The sequence below is a fragment of the Ambystoma mexicanum genome, chromosome 7p (genome assembly GCF_040938575.1).
Source record: "Ambystoma mexicanum isolate Mex_15411 chromosome 7p, UKY_AmexF1_1, whole genome shotgun sequence".
Classification (NCBI taxonomy): Eukaryota; Metazoa; Chordata; class Amphibia; order Caudata; family Ambystomatidae; genus Ambystoma; species Ambystoma mexicanum.
This window is the reverse complement of record NC_090939.1, coordinates 324,678,678-324,696,044: the sequence shown is the minus strand read 5'-3', so window position 1 is coordinate 324,696,044 and position 17,367 is coordinate 324,678,678. Positions and strand designations below refer to the sequence as shown.

At 44.9% G+C, this 17,367-nt stretch overlaps 1 protein-coding gene across 2 annotated transcripts in view; it reads left to right on the top strand.

Moving 5' to 3' along the window:
- Positions 1-17,367, top strand: part of JAM2 (junctional adhesion molecule 2) — a 653,454-nt gene that overhangs the window by 588,256 nt on the left and 47,831 nt on the right. The window contains exon 8 of one of the 2 annotated variants that reach the window (XM_069636389.1): positions 11,031-11,046. The exons of the other annotated variant lie outside the window; for it this stretch is intronic. Within the exon in view, the coding sequence (XP_069492490.1) occupies positions 11,031-11,046 (16 nt within the window). The remainder of the gene's footprint in view (positions 1-11,030; positions 11,047-17,367) is intronic. 2 annotated transcript variants of the gene reach the window in all.

Here is a 17,367-nt window from a genome sequence, read left to right as displayed (position 1 = left end):
ACCTGACCCACCAACCTTATAAACAGTGTCTTTCGCTCCACAGTTTCCTTTCCATGGCTCCCATCCAGAAAATGGCTGGGTGTGGCACGTGGAAGCATGAAAGTACAGCGTAAACCACTGAGTTCTCGTGGTAGGGAGTGAGGGCGGGTGGGGCGTGGATTGGGGGCATAAATGTAAAACAGGATAAGGAGGTGGGTCTGTAGTACTCTCTCAGAAAAGAAAAGGTTTCTTGGTGGTTTTTTGTCCTGTTTTTGTTATGTACATGCTTGCTTACACATTTTGTTTTTTATGTCTTCCGATGTGTTCCTGTTCCCTTCTCCTCCTCACATTTGTATGGACTGAACGGCAACGCTTCTCTTACAGTTCTACAGGATTGTATTCAATGCTGCGTGCAGAGTGGCAAACAAAACAGCAATTGCAGATGGAGGTCAAACAAATTCCATTTCCTTAGACCCACTGCAAATCTTGCTCCTTACTGTTGTCATAGTCGGTGCTGAACATTCCAGCACTGCACATAAGGGGACACATACTTCTGTTTGTAGAAACAGAGGCAACTCTACATGGCTACAGTATGGCTGCAGTATGGTGTGCTGGCTTGCGTCAAAAGATAGGTTCTTGGGTGCATAACCAACGGCCTATAGCCCTTTGCCATGCCATGTACCCAATACTGTAGGCCTTATCTACACCCAGCACAACAGAATAGCCTCATGAAATGGAACATTTTCCACATACCACAATCCACAACCTTAACATATGATGGGTGGTGCAAAGGGCAACATGGCAACCGCAAATAGTGCCATGTGGCTCCCTAATGTCCAAGGTGGTGGCATAATGGGTACTATATGGTACCAGACGCATATCAGGTCACGTGTACTGTTCAACCACTTCTACAAGGTCCTGCACAACCATTTTTCAAACATCACCACCATCGGAGACATGCATACAGGCTTAGCTTCTTGGGTCACTGGCCTACGGGCTACGGGCTTTTGCCATACACCCAACAGTGTAGCCCTTCGCCACACCCAGCTCAACAATTATGCAGGTGAACAAGTGGCCAGGTACATGCAGGTCACCCCTAGCCACTTCTAAGCATACTCTACTTCACCACTTCTCCCACAGGACACACTGGAGAAGTCGTTGCTCCAATCGGTCCAGGCATATACTACACAGTGTAAGAATTGCAACCAATCCCCACAACCATAAAAGCAACATTGTAGCACACACAACACACCGTACTGCAGTGTATGTTGCAATTTTCATATATTTTCCATTGTTCTCCCCTTCTGCCATTGCGCTACCATCACTGACCGCTGGGCCTCAGCACACACTGCACATCCTAGTACAACCTATGTTTTACTTCTCATGTCATGTGTAATGCAGGCCCCATCTGCAAGTGCGCCTGCCAACTTTCACCCTGGCCACATCTTTGCATACAAGGCTCAACGACGTTGCGTTGCCTGTGCTGAACGGTATATGAGTGGCTGGGTACATTGTCCATATTGCAACTTTCTGATGCTGATCACTTCTTTTCATGGCCAAACCATAGCAAACACACATGGTGACATGTGGCTCCCTATTGTGCAAAAGGGGCAATTATGTGCACCATATGGTAATGAACGCATAGTCGCTCACTTCTGCTGTTCCACCAAGTGCACAAACTCCTCCGCAACCATTGTGTGTTACTCACCAACTCCAAAGGCATGCACATTAACAACTGCATCACTGCATTACATTGTGGAGGCTATGATGAAGGCATAGGCTGTTGGGTGCATGGCCTACGGCCTGCGGCCTTTGGCCATGCACCCAACAGTCTAGGCCTAGTCCACACACACACCACAACATAACAGAGCATGCAGGAGACCAGGTACGCATGTGCCATGAATCAAAAAGGCAACATATGCACCAGCACTTCCACCCAACTGCCACACCATAAAGCAGGGACACAAGAACACATGTTCCACTTACCGTAATGCAGAAACATATTGTTGTGTTTGGCACCGTTACCCACTTCCAATCACAAATCATTATAAGCATGCCAACCAAACAAGACAATCTTCACAACATTGAGCCTGCTCCCACCACTCTTGTACGTGCATAGAACCAATGGTGCGTGCTGCACTGCAACACTTACTAATATGCGCAATGGACACTACGCAAGCACATAGATCAAACATTTGCACCGGGACCTCTTCCATATGTACACTATTCCGTTAATACACCCATTGGACACACAGCACGACTGGTCATTGCACTATCTCCACCCATACACTGACAACTGTCGGTTATTCTATCAATCACCACATACATGCAACCACCATTGTGTGCCCTGCAGCCAAATCATACACAGTAAGCAACAATGTTGGACCTATTTTCAACCAGTGGACATACCTTTTCAACCAGTTCACATAATTATCTGTGCTAGTGCTGCAGCCATGCATCCAAGGGTCTATGGACTTACCTCACACAGCACACCATAGTACACGCTATGTTTAAATCCTCATGTGTCGTGGAATGCACTCCCCTTCTGCAAATGTGCCTGCAACCACTCATGAAAGAAAGACATTGCCACTGTAGCTCTTATGCCATAACGCAGGCTGCCTACAATGACCACACATGATAGTTGCCCGTTGAGGAATCTGCGCATTGGCGGAGCATGCTCGGATAGCGCTGGCGGACCTCCGTTTTCTTGTATAATGATATATATCACGTGAAGCTCTTCTCACTCCTGCACCCTTTCCATCACTTCTTCCCACCACCAGATGCTGTACACTATGTCTTTCAGATACTTTTGCCGCCGCATTGTCCTCCGATACAACATACTGCCGTCATGGAACACTTTTCACACATCCCGTCACCGCACACTGCAGTTCAATCTAAATTTTGACTGCGCTGCCATCAGGGAAATGGGACGCCAGATCGGAGCCAGATATGACTAATTTTAGTACGCACACTGCTACGTACAAGAGGCCCAGCCATGCACACACACTGCAACGCTATCCTCCGATACACCATGGCAGCGTTTCCCAAAACCTTTGATGCACAGCACGCACAGCACAATTCCCTCAAGCCAACCACCAGCCGCATCCACTCTTCGCAGACAGCACGGCATACTGCAGGCCAACGAAACTTCGGTCCACAGAGCAAACAGGGAAATGGGTTTGCTGAGCAGACCCCGATAACATTTTTGGGATGTACATTTCAGTATTTTGCAAAATAATTACCACCAAACAAACAAAAGCATGCTTTCTGACCCAAGCCCTCACTCCTGCCACATATTTGGTGAAAATCCGTCCAGCCGTTCGGGCTGCAGCCATGCACAAAAGTTTTCCCCATTCAGCCTATGCAAAAAAAAAATTGGGGTCCTCCCCTATAACTTTGCCCCCCACCCTGCACGAAACCTCACCCAACTTGGCAAAAGTATTCAGAGCCGGCCATATACTTTCTTTGCAAAGCTTGGTGAGGATTGTTCCAGGGGGAGCGAAGTTATAAGCCGCCAAAAAAGTGGTCTTCCAATGGGTTTAGCAACTTAACAATAACTACACGGACGCTACCGCGGGCCGTGTAATATAGAAGATAGATTTATCATTTTAGTCATAACACATATGATAACTTGAGCAATTCACTTTAATTAATGTGAGCAATTGCAAATACAATATTTGTTGTCAATTGAATATTGTGCTATTACTGGGGAAAATGGACTGTCACCATATTAACTAATCAAACATATGTATATTTATTTCAATGTGTGCATTTAAAATAATATCAGTTCCATTTAAACTTTAACAAATACATTTGAAACACACCGTTTATGCTAATAAAATCCATAAATATAACCAGCTAATTATTTGAAGAGGAAAAGAGTTGTTTATCACTTAAGCTACCGGACATGTTTTGCATTAATAATGCAAACGAACGACTAGTATAAATAGCATTTCAGATCAATCATTTTTAAATAAAAATATTCTGGAAAATCACAAACACTCTGTGATCATAGATACCACTATCCAGAAATATGAAACAAGTTAACATGTGAAAATGAACAGATTCAGATCTTTTCAGTGAAAAGACTGCAGAAACCCAATAATACTGACAAGCATAGCCATTATTTTCCCCACTTAGCAAGCCCGCCCACCTGGTGCCTTCCTGGTTGCCGCTCTTTTTCCCTACTTAAGAAGCCCTCCAGCCTCTTTTCCTTTGCAGATGGGGAGCAGGTGCAAGTGGATGTAGGTCACCTGGCCTAAGCACCGCCCACCTTCTTAGCCCTGCCTCTTCCTTCCTGCTTTTAACTCTTAGATCAAGGGCATCTCTCGCCCGGGTGTCCGAAGTGAAGGGCAGTCAAAGAAAAGGGCAATTTCGGTTTAGACCTGTTCGGACCAAGAGGATCCAGGGCCCGCACCCCTGCTCAGACAGCAGGTAAGCATGCACCAACATGTGTTTACTCCCTCTGTCCCCACAGACCATCCACACCCCTATGATCCCCCTGTGATGTTCCCTTGTGTCCCCCCTTCTCGCACCCAGGTGTTGCCTGTTTTGCTTGATTCTTCTACCCTGCTCCCCCCCCTCCAGCCTACTTCTGCAGGAGTCTATCCGGATACATTCTGGTTTCACCATCACCGTCTTGTGGCCAATGCTGGATTTAACTTTTATGGACTTCATTGATTCACGGTGCGTCACCCTTTCTCATGGTGGCCCTGAATCATGCTGTTCCCATCTTCATCTTGTATCCAGGCTTGCAACAATATGTGTTACTACCGACTTCTGCAATTGTAATCGCTCTCCCCTCTTGCTTCTCCACTCTTTGTGACTATTTACTCTCTGTTCTCTCCTCCTCTCCCTTTCACCATTTTCCTATCTTCTCCCTTCCTCCCCTTACTTTCTTCTATGCGCTTGCTCTATTAGAATTGTCCCTGGACCTAGTATGATAGCAACCTCGTCTGTCTCCTCCCCCGTCCCTGTACTTGTTTCTCCCCCCAACCCCCAGCACTATCTGAAATGTCAACAGGCCTAATACGATAGTCGCTTGTTTTGTTCCTCCCCTCCCTTTCTGAACCCCTCTCCCTCACCTTTTGTTTTCTCTGGCTCTACAAAATATGTCGTCAGGACTAGTATACAGTAGTTGCCTGTCTGTTTCCATTTCCTTCCCACTCTCCTCATCCCTTCCTTATCTATGTCTAAGCTCTTGCACTATCTGAAATGTCGTCAGGCCGAGTACGATAGTTAATTTCACATCCTTACGGTTCATGGCCTGTAAGAATGTCATTGTATTTTCCCTTGGTCCCTCCCTTGACTTGAAGCGCTTTGAAACACATTGTGTATAGGCGCTGTATAAATAAACTATCATGTCATATAATTAATCTTTCATTATATATATATATAGTGAGATTCTTTCTTTCGTCAGGTACTGCTGTCATATGCTCCCATACACACATTCTTTGGGTTATTTTTCTAGTGTCATCTCGTAAGGTCTTAGAAGACCAAACTATAATGTTAGGCAGGGTTTACCAGCAACTTAAATACATGTTATACAATTTAAATCTTAAATGTGTCCATCACCTTGTTAATGTGACAGAGCATCATAACGTCACTCTTAGTGGAGAGGTGATGAGTGGTCATAATGTACAGTTCGTCTGCACATAATAAGGATTGCCTACAAAGTATAGTTACTGAAAAGTATACTCTTTAGTAGAAGTAAAACACTTAGGTGTTATACATATATTCATTTTTCAAATAAGTAAAATGGTCTATAAAAGCACATTTAAAACCAGTGGGGGAGTGAATATACACGTACAATTGTATCCACTTTGCAAAGGGTTTTAAGAGTGAAAAGCAATGCTTTTTATATAGAAATGCATATAAAATGGATGTAGGCAATAAAGGTCAATTCAGTAACTCAGGAAACCTCTTAGACTGTGATAGGAACAACTATGCAATGATGATTTACAAGTATATCTAGGGCTAAAGTGCTGAAAACCTCGACCACAGAAACGGGGCATTCCCAACAGTTGTGCTTGTTGGATGGCCTTTCCAGGGAGCCCATTAAGGACTGAAGATGGCCTACAGTGAACGATTCCTGGCCTAAAGTTGTGAAGCAGGCTTCAGAAACCTGCTGAAAGGGCCCATGATTTGAAGATGCAGTGGTCAAAGGAGACGTTAAGCTTTGCAGGTCGTGGCCTGAAAGCACCTGATCCAGTGAATGCACTCAAACGGTTCCAGTGACACAGATGCTACCAAGCACGCCCCACGAGATGACCCTCAGGACAATGACTACCAGGACTCGAGCAGCACATTACCCCCTCTCCCTCCCTATCCCCTCTCATCCTACCTCTCACACTCTTTATTTCTTACCCTCTCACTCAGACCCAGTCTCACTCATATTTCCTCTTGCTCATCATCAATGGCACCATCTATCCATGGCTTCCTCCCTTGCTCTATGGCCCTTCCCATTCTGCACCCCTTCTCCCATCCTCCTTTGAAACTTTGCACTCTCCTCCTTGCAACCAGGTGCCTATAAATGTAGCATGCAATAACATCAATAATCGCCCAAACTATTGGCATTGCCAATGCGTGTTTTAATTCTAGCCATATGGCTTCTTTTTTGGGCTCAGATTACGGGAAAGGAAAGCTGCACCCCTTTTGCATAGTAACATAAGTCATTTCTCACAAGGAGTCTGGGGCGTTTAGGAGTCAGACTACTGGGCCTGCTATTCCCCTTCCTCATTTGACCCATTGAAGCTCGCTTCTCTTGGAGGAAGTGGCGGCGGCGGCGGGACGATGCCCACAGGGGCTCAGCTCCCAACACAACACAGAGTGTCCGAACTGAGAAGACTCCCACAAACTAAAAATGGGTACACTGAGAAAGAAAATGCTGTGGCACAGCAGACCTGCTTTGTCAGTAGTAAGAATCTTATATATTGTTTTTTTGTAGATTCAATATACAAATAGTGGAAGGCAGGAGTACCTTAAGGGGGGGGGATTGCATCATGTATTCCTCTCTATTTATTCCACGTTTCATGAGGATGGGTGAGTGTTCTGAAATGCATTGGACCCAGCACATCTAAAATAGGGCTTGATCAGGAATGCTGTTTTCATGTCCACCTGTGCAAGTTAATACCCCCACACTTTGCTTTTATAAAATATGCCTTATCTGTAACAGGTTTTGCAGTTTGGATAAAAGTCGGTCCTATACAGTCAGGAGATAGTGGCCTTTTGCAAAGCTGCAACGTGGAGTTTAGTGCATACATTCCATACTATTGTATCGATACACAAACAAGAGCAGATTCTCAAGGGGGTACAATTAGAACTCAGAAGTCTATTTAATACTGAACCTATCTCTCGCCCGCCCCAACCGGGAGGGAATTCTGCTCGGTAATCTGTGTATAGAATCTGAATCTTAAACAGCCCGAAAAAATAAACATTGTACTTACTTGACAGTAATAGATTTTTGCAGCTTGTATCTCTATTAAGGCCACGAGCAACCCCCCCCCCCCCCGGCCCCGCCCCCGTTCCTCAACTAAGGGGTGAAGGAAACCACAGAAAACACAGCACATAGGGATGATGCAACACTTTTATTATAATGCATAGCAGGAAGCGGCTGGAGTAATATCTACTGCATTGCCTGGGGGGACCCACTCATAGGAGGGATTCTAAGATAACTGAGGGAGGAAGAATGCTGGAGAGCTGAAGTTCATTGTGGTGCCTATTTCAAGATGACCAAATGTCCACAGTCCAAAGTCCGAATCCTCTTCTTCATCACACAACCCTGGGGTCTATTCATCCTTAGAAGTACCATTTCAGTGACTCAGTGTCAGTCTCAGGGTAGTTTTAAGGGCCCCAGAGCACTTCTTCTATGTGTCTCGATCTTGCCAGATGATCCCAAGTGTTGTGCAGTCTCCTGGGATGTTGTAGCCTTTAGTCTTGCATCCTTACCCTTCTTGACATAGGGGGTCTCTAGATGCTTTACTGAGAAAAGACCTGTAGCATCCCTTCCTGCCCTATGAGTTTTTCTGGGTAGGATTCCCCATATCTAGGTACTTGTCAGGCTATATAATTAGGCACCCCAGCCAATATTCAAGAATGCAAACTTCTTTAGTTGGCGCTGGGGGATTTATATCTGCCACCAGTATCAGAGAGCCAGACCCCTCAGCAGCTTCTCCTCTGAAGGCCTGATTCGTGCCAGTCTTAGGGCCTAAGGTTTCTATCAGTGTGGCACACTTGTCTTAGTCACCTCCTGTTCCATATCTTACTCACTACACGGCCTACTTGCCTGTGCTACTACACACTCTGTCTCTCCATCTCTCTTCTTTCTGCAGCACAATTTCACTCTTGGACCCCATTCCAACACCCTCAAAGTCAGGAGACTTTTGCCTCCTTTTTTTAGTTAGGCTTTGACAGTAATTATTCTAATGAGAGCTCTGGTTGGTGGATCAGTTTCCCATTGCATGTGCTTATCTCTCATTTCAGTCCTCCTAATAGTTTTACTTCCTGACCCTCTGTATTACTTAACATCATGTGTTTTATCTGTTTGAATGATTGCATTTGGCTCTTGTCACAGTCTCTGTGCTCTGAAATATTAAAAGTCCTGTCCACCATTCAATGCCATGACAGACATACGGTACATCATCTGGGCAGGAAATGGCACCTGTCCATTTGCTTGCCCATTCACCGCCTGTGCGTGTTAAGCCTGTGTTCCTTCTGGTTGATTTTCTGTGTTGCCGTGTGTATTTAGTTGGGCTCTGTTCTCCGAGCCATGGCTCAGTTGTGCACCTGAGGTAGCTTGATGTCAAAACCCGCTCTGGCAGTGGATCTGCGGTTGGGGCCCAACTCTCCCTACCGGTTTCCTCATGGCTTCCAAAGCCACAGAAATGTTGTTATAGGGCTCATTTACTCTAGGTTCTCTACACTCAGGCTGCCTCCTGTTGTGTAAGGTGATAATAAACATGGCCCCCCCTGCTCATAAGGGACTTCTCTTTTTGGGGTACGTCCGTTTACGGCCTAGGTGTGGCAGCGCTCAAGGGTACTTTGGGGGAGCTCTAGGGATGGCCCATATACAACCTCTAGGAGGCACCTCACAGAGGTTTTGACTTCCCCCGATGCTCAGATTTCCCCAGTCCGATTAAATGGGTGCCCTAAGGTAACTTCATCACAATGTATATACAATATTAAATAGAATGTGTAAACATCATTTGTACTTCAAGATATTGAAACCCAACATTTATCATATGTATTTATGTATTGTTTATTTATATAGTGCTTATACACAGGTTAAAGTGCCTCAAAGCACTTCAAGACGGGAAGGTAACAAGGGAATACAGTAATCATGCGTAGGCCTTGAAGATTCCAAATGATCTAAACAGAAAACTAGCATACTAAGCCTGACGACATTTTTACTAGTGCAAGTGCATGAAGTGGTACAGGTTGAGAAAAAGCTCGGGAGGGGGGACAGAAAATGGTCAGGGGGACAGGACATACGAACTGACTGGTCCTAGTACATTTATGTCATGCCTACCTATAGACGGATGTGCAGAGAAAGGGGGAAAGGGGATCTGGGGGAAAGAGCTGGTCCAGCAGGGCCCTGGGTTAAGTGCAGAGAGGTTGCCCCGCTCAAGGAGCGTACGCTGAAAGGGAGGCTGTTCCGGAGGGAAGCACCTGCAGAGGATAAAGATCTACCCCCAAATCTCTATTTGTGAAAACAGCTCACCCGCAGAGAGTTGGAGGAGGATGAGCAGAGGACTCTAGAAGGAGAGTATTTAGGAAGAGAGCGTTGTAGATAGTGTGGGCCCTGGCCCCAGAAAGCCTTGTGGATTATGCAGAGGGTTTTGAACTTGATTCTTGCAGCCACGGGGAGCCAGTGGAGGGATTTCAGCACCGGAGAGATGCGGTCCCAGTGCTTGAGGCCAAGGATAAGCCTTGCAGTTCTGTTCTGGATGAGTTGTAGAGGATGGAGAGTAGAGGTAGGAAGGTTGACAAAGAGGCTGTTGCAATAGTCCAGTCAAGAGAGAACCAGGGCTCTCGAGGTGATGAGCCCCTGGGCAAAAGTGAGAAAAGGTAGAATACCTCTGAGGAGGTGCAGTTGGTAGTTGGACTTTTTGGAGATGTCTGAGATGTGAGAAGAGAAGGAGAGAGTGGAGTCAAAGATGTATATTTTTGTATATCCAAAAAATATCTCTCTGGGGGAATTTACTGGAAGCAAACATGTGAGTAATCTGTACACCTAGTACAGGGGGGCTATCACTGGAATGCCCTGTCAATGTAGTTGTAATACTCCAGACTAACCACAGGATGGTGGACATTGAATAGCATTTGACCCTAAAAATAGATCAAATCTGCAAAACGTCTATTACTGGTAAGTAATATTTGTTTTATACTTCATGGCAGATTTCTAATTTATTAATTAATGTAATTCATTAACCATGGAAATATGAAGTTTTAAATTGGCTCTAAAGGGATTTAAACCTGTCCTGTGGGCTGAACCCAGCTGTCCAGGGTGTGAACTTAATTCGCTGAGCTACCTTGACAGGAATTGAAGAAAAATATATAATTGTACAAATGATCGAATCAAGACATATTCACAATTCCCTGGGCAGACGATGCATTCTGTACAACTATACCTACTATGTAACAGTTCAATGGGTTTTTTTGGGGGGGGTCTCATTTATGTATCTATGAATTTATTATTATTTTTAGCATGCAATTCTAGCTGGTTCGGAGCAGAGTGCTGTACAAGGTAGAGTTAACTACTACAATTTTAAAAAATACAGTTTTACAAACATACAGGAGAATGAACAGCTGAGCTATGTTTGATTGGAGCATGTTTTCTTCTCTTTGGACAGTCATAATGTGTAGAATGCAGGCTCTACCCACCAGCAGATGTCAGCATTCTGGCTTGTCAACTGAGGATGTAGTGGGATGAGACGTGGATTCTGTCCCATAGAATGCCATTTGAATGTCAATGTTTAAATATGTTTTCATGTGAAGATGTACCTTCTAATACCAGATATTCTTTCTTTTTATATTTACATGCATGTTTCCAGGAGGCCATACCTCCCAGTAAGTAACAACAATGCCTGCAGCCTTAATGTATGCTTTAGAAAAACGAAAATAAAAATAAAAATGTGCAATGCTATTTGTAAACCCCATGTATCACATTTTGTTCTGAAATGGTGTTCAGTTCAGGATAATTGGTAAGTGTTTTATTTTTTTATATCTGCAAACCTGAATGGATATTTGTGACATTGCATCAACACATGTACTTTATTTATTTCATTATTATTAAAGATGCATACGTTGGCAAAACTGCAGTGCAGAGTTTGTATTAGGGCATGTGGCATCAGAAAGCAGTGACTGGAGTTTATCTACACAAGGACTGATGACATACATTTTATTTAAAAAAATAAAAAACATATTTGGCCCATATATCTGAACATTGTCAGCTTCAATTTTCGAGAGTTTTAGAATGCACCTCGGTTTGATCATGAATTGCTGCACTGGGAAGAAATGTGCAAATGAGGTAGGCCAATTTCCAGTTATTCGCATTTTTAGACTTGTGTATATATCATGCATGAACAGAATGAATGTGCATGTTGTATACGAACTGTACACGTACGTGTAGAAGATGTTAATTTCGTACTTGGTTGCTACTAGACGTATGAAAACTCAAACCAAAGTCAGGACACATTTTGATGTTACTTTACATATGTATATAAGAAGTATAGTAGATGTAAATTGCTTACATATACGAAATGCACAGCCCCTATGCGCCTCTTACACATATTGAACACTCACATCAAAGTTAGACCTCGCTTGAATGTGAGTGCTCATACTTATAGGAAGCATATAAGATAGTAGCAGAATAAAGGTGCATCTAACTAACTGTACACGTCTGTGTAGGAGATGTGCATATCCTTTTAATATACATATTAAAACGTACATCAAAGTCAGGACTTAGTTTGATGTTTTCAGGAGATGTAAGTTGCATACCAGGACAAGAACAGTGCCCTGCCCTTGCCAAGAGGGGATGGAAACCACTCTCAGCTGTGGGTGGGAGGTCACCAGGGAGAAATCCAGAGCCAGTCCTACCCCTGAGGAGGACGGTGGTAATTGAGAGGGTCCTAATTCCAGTCCCCCATCCAATTGCCAGTTTGTTTCAATTTAGTTCTGAATTGCATCACATAATGCCTCAAAATACCAGTCGAATGTTTTTCTCTAATTACAGTATATCAAGATAACAGCAGAAAGAAGAGCAACCTAGAAAAGGTATCATAGCGCCCACGTATTGTTCTATAGCAGTAATCTCAACCGAGGGGAGAGACGTTGTGCCTGCATTTGCAGCTATGCGCTCCATGACCAGAGTCGCAGAGGAACCAGAGAGCAGAGGAAGCACTCCTGATAGGTAGAGAATTCTTCTGCGTGTCACAGGGCAGCCCTAGGACACAAAGAGAGGCACTCCTAACAGGGCCACTAAAGCACCAGAGAGCAAGAAAAGCATATGTCCCAATTGGGATGGTACTTACTTCAAAAGGAGAATGGCATCTAACTCGAACACGAACTGGAACAATGTAGAGCACAGGTAGTCCTTTCTGCCCTGTGTCGGTCCTGCACAGAGAAAAGGGACAGGGATTAGGCCCGTAATTGGAGCCGCTTAGGTCGATAACACCTCACGAGTGGAAGAAACAGAATCTAATTTGTTAGGGATAGGAAACCAACCAGGAAACAGGGGGCAAGTTAAAAGGAAGTCGAAGGGTGTGGGTTGTTCGGGTGAGGTCAGAGGAGGTAGGGGTGGCAGACAAAGGGAGCAGCAGGAAAAGGACAGTAGAGTGGATGGTGGAGGTGATTTCTGAAGCATTTGAGTGTTAGGGAGTACAATTAGTACTGCAGTGTGAGTGTAATGAATGTGGTTGGGGTATTGGTTTGTGGTGTGATTGTGAAGTGTTGAAGTGAATGACAGGTGGATAAGTATTTGAAGGGCAGAGTAGCAGCTGGAAGATTGAGTAGTAATTGAAGGGTACATTTGTGGATGGAGGGTGGAGTAGTGGTTGGAGGGCAGAGTAGGTGTTGGAGAGTAAAGTAGTGGTTGGGGGCGGATTAGTGATTTGGAGGGCAGAGTGGTGTTCGAAGGGCAGAGTAGTGGTTTGGAGGGTGGAGCCGTAGTTGAAGGGCAGAGAAGATGCAGATGGATGGAGTAGTAGTGTGGAGGAGGGCATGCTAATGTAGTAACATCAGACGGTGGTGGCGAGACTTAGGCAGAGTGTTAGGGACCGGAGGGGCAGAGGAGGGCTAGCAGAAAGCAAAGGAAGGAGAATTGAAGAGTCAGGAGACGAGAGTAGGAGTAAGAGATGGGCCTCATTACAACTCAGGCATTAAGGGTTAACGCCGTCGTTAACCCTTAACGCCTGATTCCAATTTTAACGGCTGCTTTTAGCAGCCGTTAAAATCCATGGCGCTAAACCGCCTTGGTGCTAATTTACGGCACCGTAATTTACGGTGCCGTAATTAGCGCCTTCCCCACTCCCATTATGCCCTATGGGGCAAAAATGGGAATGGGGAAGGGTAAATGGGAAATGGGGATTTACCGCCCCACTCACCTTGGAATGGGGCGGTAAATCCGCCATCCACCATGGTGTAAACGTAGTTTACACCATGGTGGTAAAGTTGGTGTACTTACCGCCTGGGTCTTATTAACCCCAATTGAGAGGGAGAGTAGGAAGCGGGTGTGAAAGAAAGACGCCTGAGTCAGGAAGAGCATCTGGAAGGAGTGGTCCCATTTCCCTTTAGAAAGATAACCCATTGATAGAGTAGGGAAAGTAAAGAAGTCCCAGACCGAGTTAGACCGATTAGGCTGCATACCTTTTAAGTTAATGCTGCAGCTCATTTTGTTTTTCACCATAGTGAGGGATAAAAAATCGATATCTAGTAACCAGTGGTTAAGGACTTAGGGTTAGAGAGGAGGTGCGTTTGAACGAGAAAGATGGACAGCTCTAGAGCCCGGAGTATCTTCTTTAAAAACGGTTGAACCTTCTCTAAGACTTGGAGCATTTTCTTGTGCTATCGGTGACAGTACACACACAAACTGTACAACTCTGATATACCTCATATATGTTTAAAAGCTCATATCAAAGTCAAAACTCATTTCATTAATCTGAGTTGTAATACCTATCGGAGGTGTATATGTCATGTGCATTTCATGACTTTACATGCCAGATATGTACACACCAAACACTCAGACACCTCACACCACGCACCCTTAAGGCATGCACTCGTATGACACACAGAATTATGACACATGCATTTATGATGGAACTGGGTTGTTTGACCGTGGCAAAATTGTTTGCGGCGGAATTGCCCGTAGTCAATTTTGCAGTGAATACAATTTTACCGCGGCAAAACTCACCCAATCTATGTCCCCACAATACATCCCTCCACCCCCTACTTACCTTTTGTCATCTGCTGCCTCTCCTGATTCTTCCGTGATAGTTACGTCCCCCCAAAGCCGGTCGGATCCCATGCCGGAGGGTCCCCTTTTTCTTTTTCATCCCCCGCCTCCAATCCTCAGGAAGGGGAGACACCCCACAACCCCTGCTACCCATGTTCAGCATTTTTAACCCAACTTCATCAAATCAAATCGATCGAATGGTACTGGCCGAGTTCAGTCAAATGTACCAATTCGATCGTTTTGATCTGATCAAATTGAGTAATACCTTTATGATACACACACTAACACACACTTCAAGTATTAGGCAGGTTATATCAATACCATAGTTGACATGAATGTTAAGTTTTAATTTGTATTGGTATGGAGCAAGTTTGTATACTTTGTGTTTCATGGTTTAATTTATAGTGGTAACAAAGTGAGTGTTTGCACCTTATAGTTATTATCACTCTTTGTAGACTTTACTTTTTGTTAGATTGACCTTAGCTCTTACAACATTTTTGTTATGTCTAATATGTAAAGTGTACATACATATAATCACTCTCAGTCTCGTTCCAAGTTTGCTGTTATCCATACTGGAATACTGTATTACCGTTACCGGCACTCAGTCCGGTGGAATGTCCAATGGATTCCTAGTGCAAGGTGACAGTGTAACTCCCCATTGCATGTAGTCCGAGTTTGCCAGTACTACAAATGCTGGTATTACTGGCACCTGTAATACCTCTGATGTTTGCCAGCATGTTGCAGGATTGACCTCCAGCTCTTAGCTGGAGGTAATTCCTGGCACCTCACTGGCAAACCTGTAGTGGGCCGGTGCAGAATCATGTCGGTATATGGTTATACCGGCACGTTAATTCCACACCGGGCAACTCGTAATGAGGGCTAAGTCTCTTACCTTCTATTGGTTTCCTGATTTTTAGACCTGACCTTTTGCATTAGTTACACAAAGTAATGACATCTGGCATTTTCAAATATAAAACACACTCTGGGTCTGTGTTTTGATATAGTTTTATTGACAAACTATGCCATCTATAGACTTGCAGATGTTAAGTAAACAATTTGCAAAACTTTTTTGAACCACTCCTCTTTCTATTCTCAAGGCCTGTTACTTTGATGACACAGTTTCTGTCTTGAAATTCATGTTTCTACTACTTAATGAAAATATATATGGAAAAGAAAAGCACATGAAATTACGTCTGCAAAGAATTCCATTGAAGAACACCTTTTCGGTGGTTACTTAAATGCATATTTAGATTGAAATGACTGGATGAATGACTGCACAGCTTACCTAGCTATTTTGCGTGTTTTAATTAAGCAATAATACCCACAGTGGCAGGCTTGATCAGCCGGCAATGGCCCAGGACCCACATTACAAGCCTGAGCATGTCATAAAAATGTAGCCCATCTTTAATTTCTAAGATGTGGGAGGTGGGGCCTGATGAGAAACCAAGATCCGAGGCCGAAGCAGCAGGTTAATAAGTGTGAGGATTCAGGGAAGGAGGGAGTGCAGAAGGTGGGACAGGTTGGGGAATGGTCTGGGAAAATGCTCCTGGGCTCCGGGTCATGGCAAGCATGGCAGATTCAAGTGCAAATGCACCAGCTGCAGGCTAATGGACCACCTGAGCAGTTTCGGATTTTCATCCTTCATCTGCATAAGCCACTTCAGGGGCTTATGATCTGTTTGGACCTTGAAGGTAGACCCTGTAAGGTAGGGCCTAAAACACCTAAGGCTCCAAACTATGCTAAAACATTCCTTTTCAACAGTAGCCCACCTAAGTTCTCTACCCTTGAGTTGTCTACTGATGAATATGATAGGATGTTCCCTCTCTTTGTCATCTAACTGGGAAAAGACAGCTCCAAATCCGGTGTCGCAGGCATCCGTCTGGACGATAAAGGGTCGGCTGTAGTCAGGCGCACACAACACAGGTGCCCTACACAGCCATTCTTTCAAGCCATCAAAGGCCCTCTGATAGTCTTCAGTTCAATTAACCTTCCTAGGTTGTTTGGGTGAAGTCAGAGCTGTCAGTGGTGCAGCTATGGTTCCATAGTCTGCCATGAAATTGCGATAGTACCCAGCGAGGCCCAAAAAGGCTCTCACCTGGGTTTGAGCAGTGGGAGTCTCCCAGTCATGTACATCCTGTACTTTACTGGGGAGAGTTTGGATTTTACCCCCTCCTACCTCATGATCAAGATACGTGACTTTCCCCTGAGCTATCTGGCACTTGGTGGCCTTGATAGTGAGGTCAGCCCTTTTCAAGGCCTGCAACACCTTATCCAGATGTGTCAAATGCTATTCCCAGGTGGAACTGTAGACGGCAATGTCGTCTAAGTAGGCCACACAAAAGGCCTCCAGCCCACTGAGTGCATGATTGACCAATCTCTGGAAGGTGGCAGGGGCATTCTTCAACCAAAAAGGCATGACTCTAAACTGGTAGAGTCCCTCAGGTGTTGAGAACGCCGTCTTTTCCTTGGCATGGTCTGTCAGAGCTATTTGCCAATAGCCTGAGGTAAGATCAAAGGTGCTCACAAATTTGGCAGCACCTATGGTGTCCACGAGCTCATCAGCACTGGGCAATGGGTGTGCGTCAGCTTTGGTGACGGCATTGACTCCTCGGTAGTCCACCCAGAACCTCCAATCCTTGGTACCTGCCTGGGTACTTGCCTTGGGGACAAGAACCACGGGACTGGACCAGGGACTGGTTAAGGGTTCAATAACACCCAGATCCAACATCTTGGTGACCTCAGCCTGGATGTGGTTCTTAACTGTATCCGACATACAGTAGCACCTGCTTTTGACAGGCACACTGTCACCAGTGTCAATTTCGTGCCTATACCAAGGTGTAAGGCCTGGTGTCAGTGAAAACAGAGAGGCATACTGCCGGAGCAAAGCCCTGCAGGCCCTCTGCTGCTCTGTCGTCAGATCTGGAGAGAGATGTACTCCC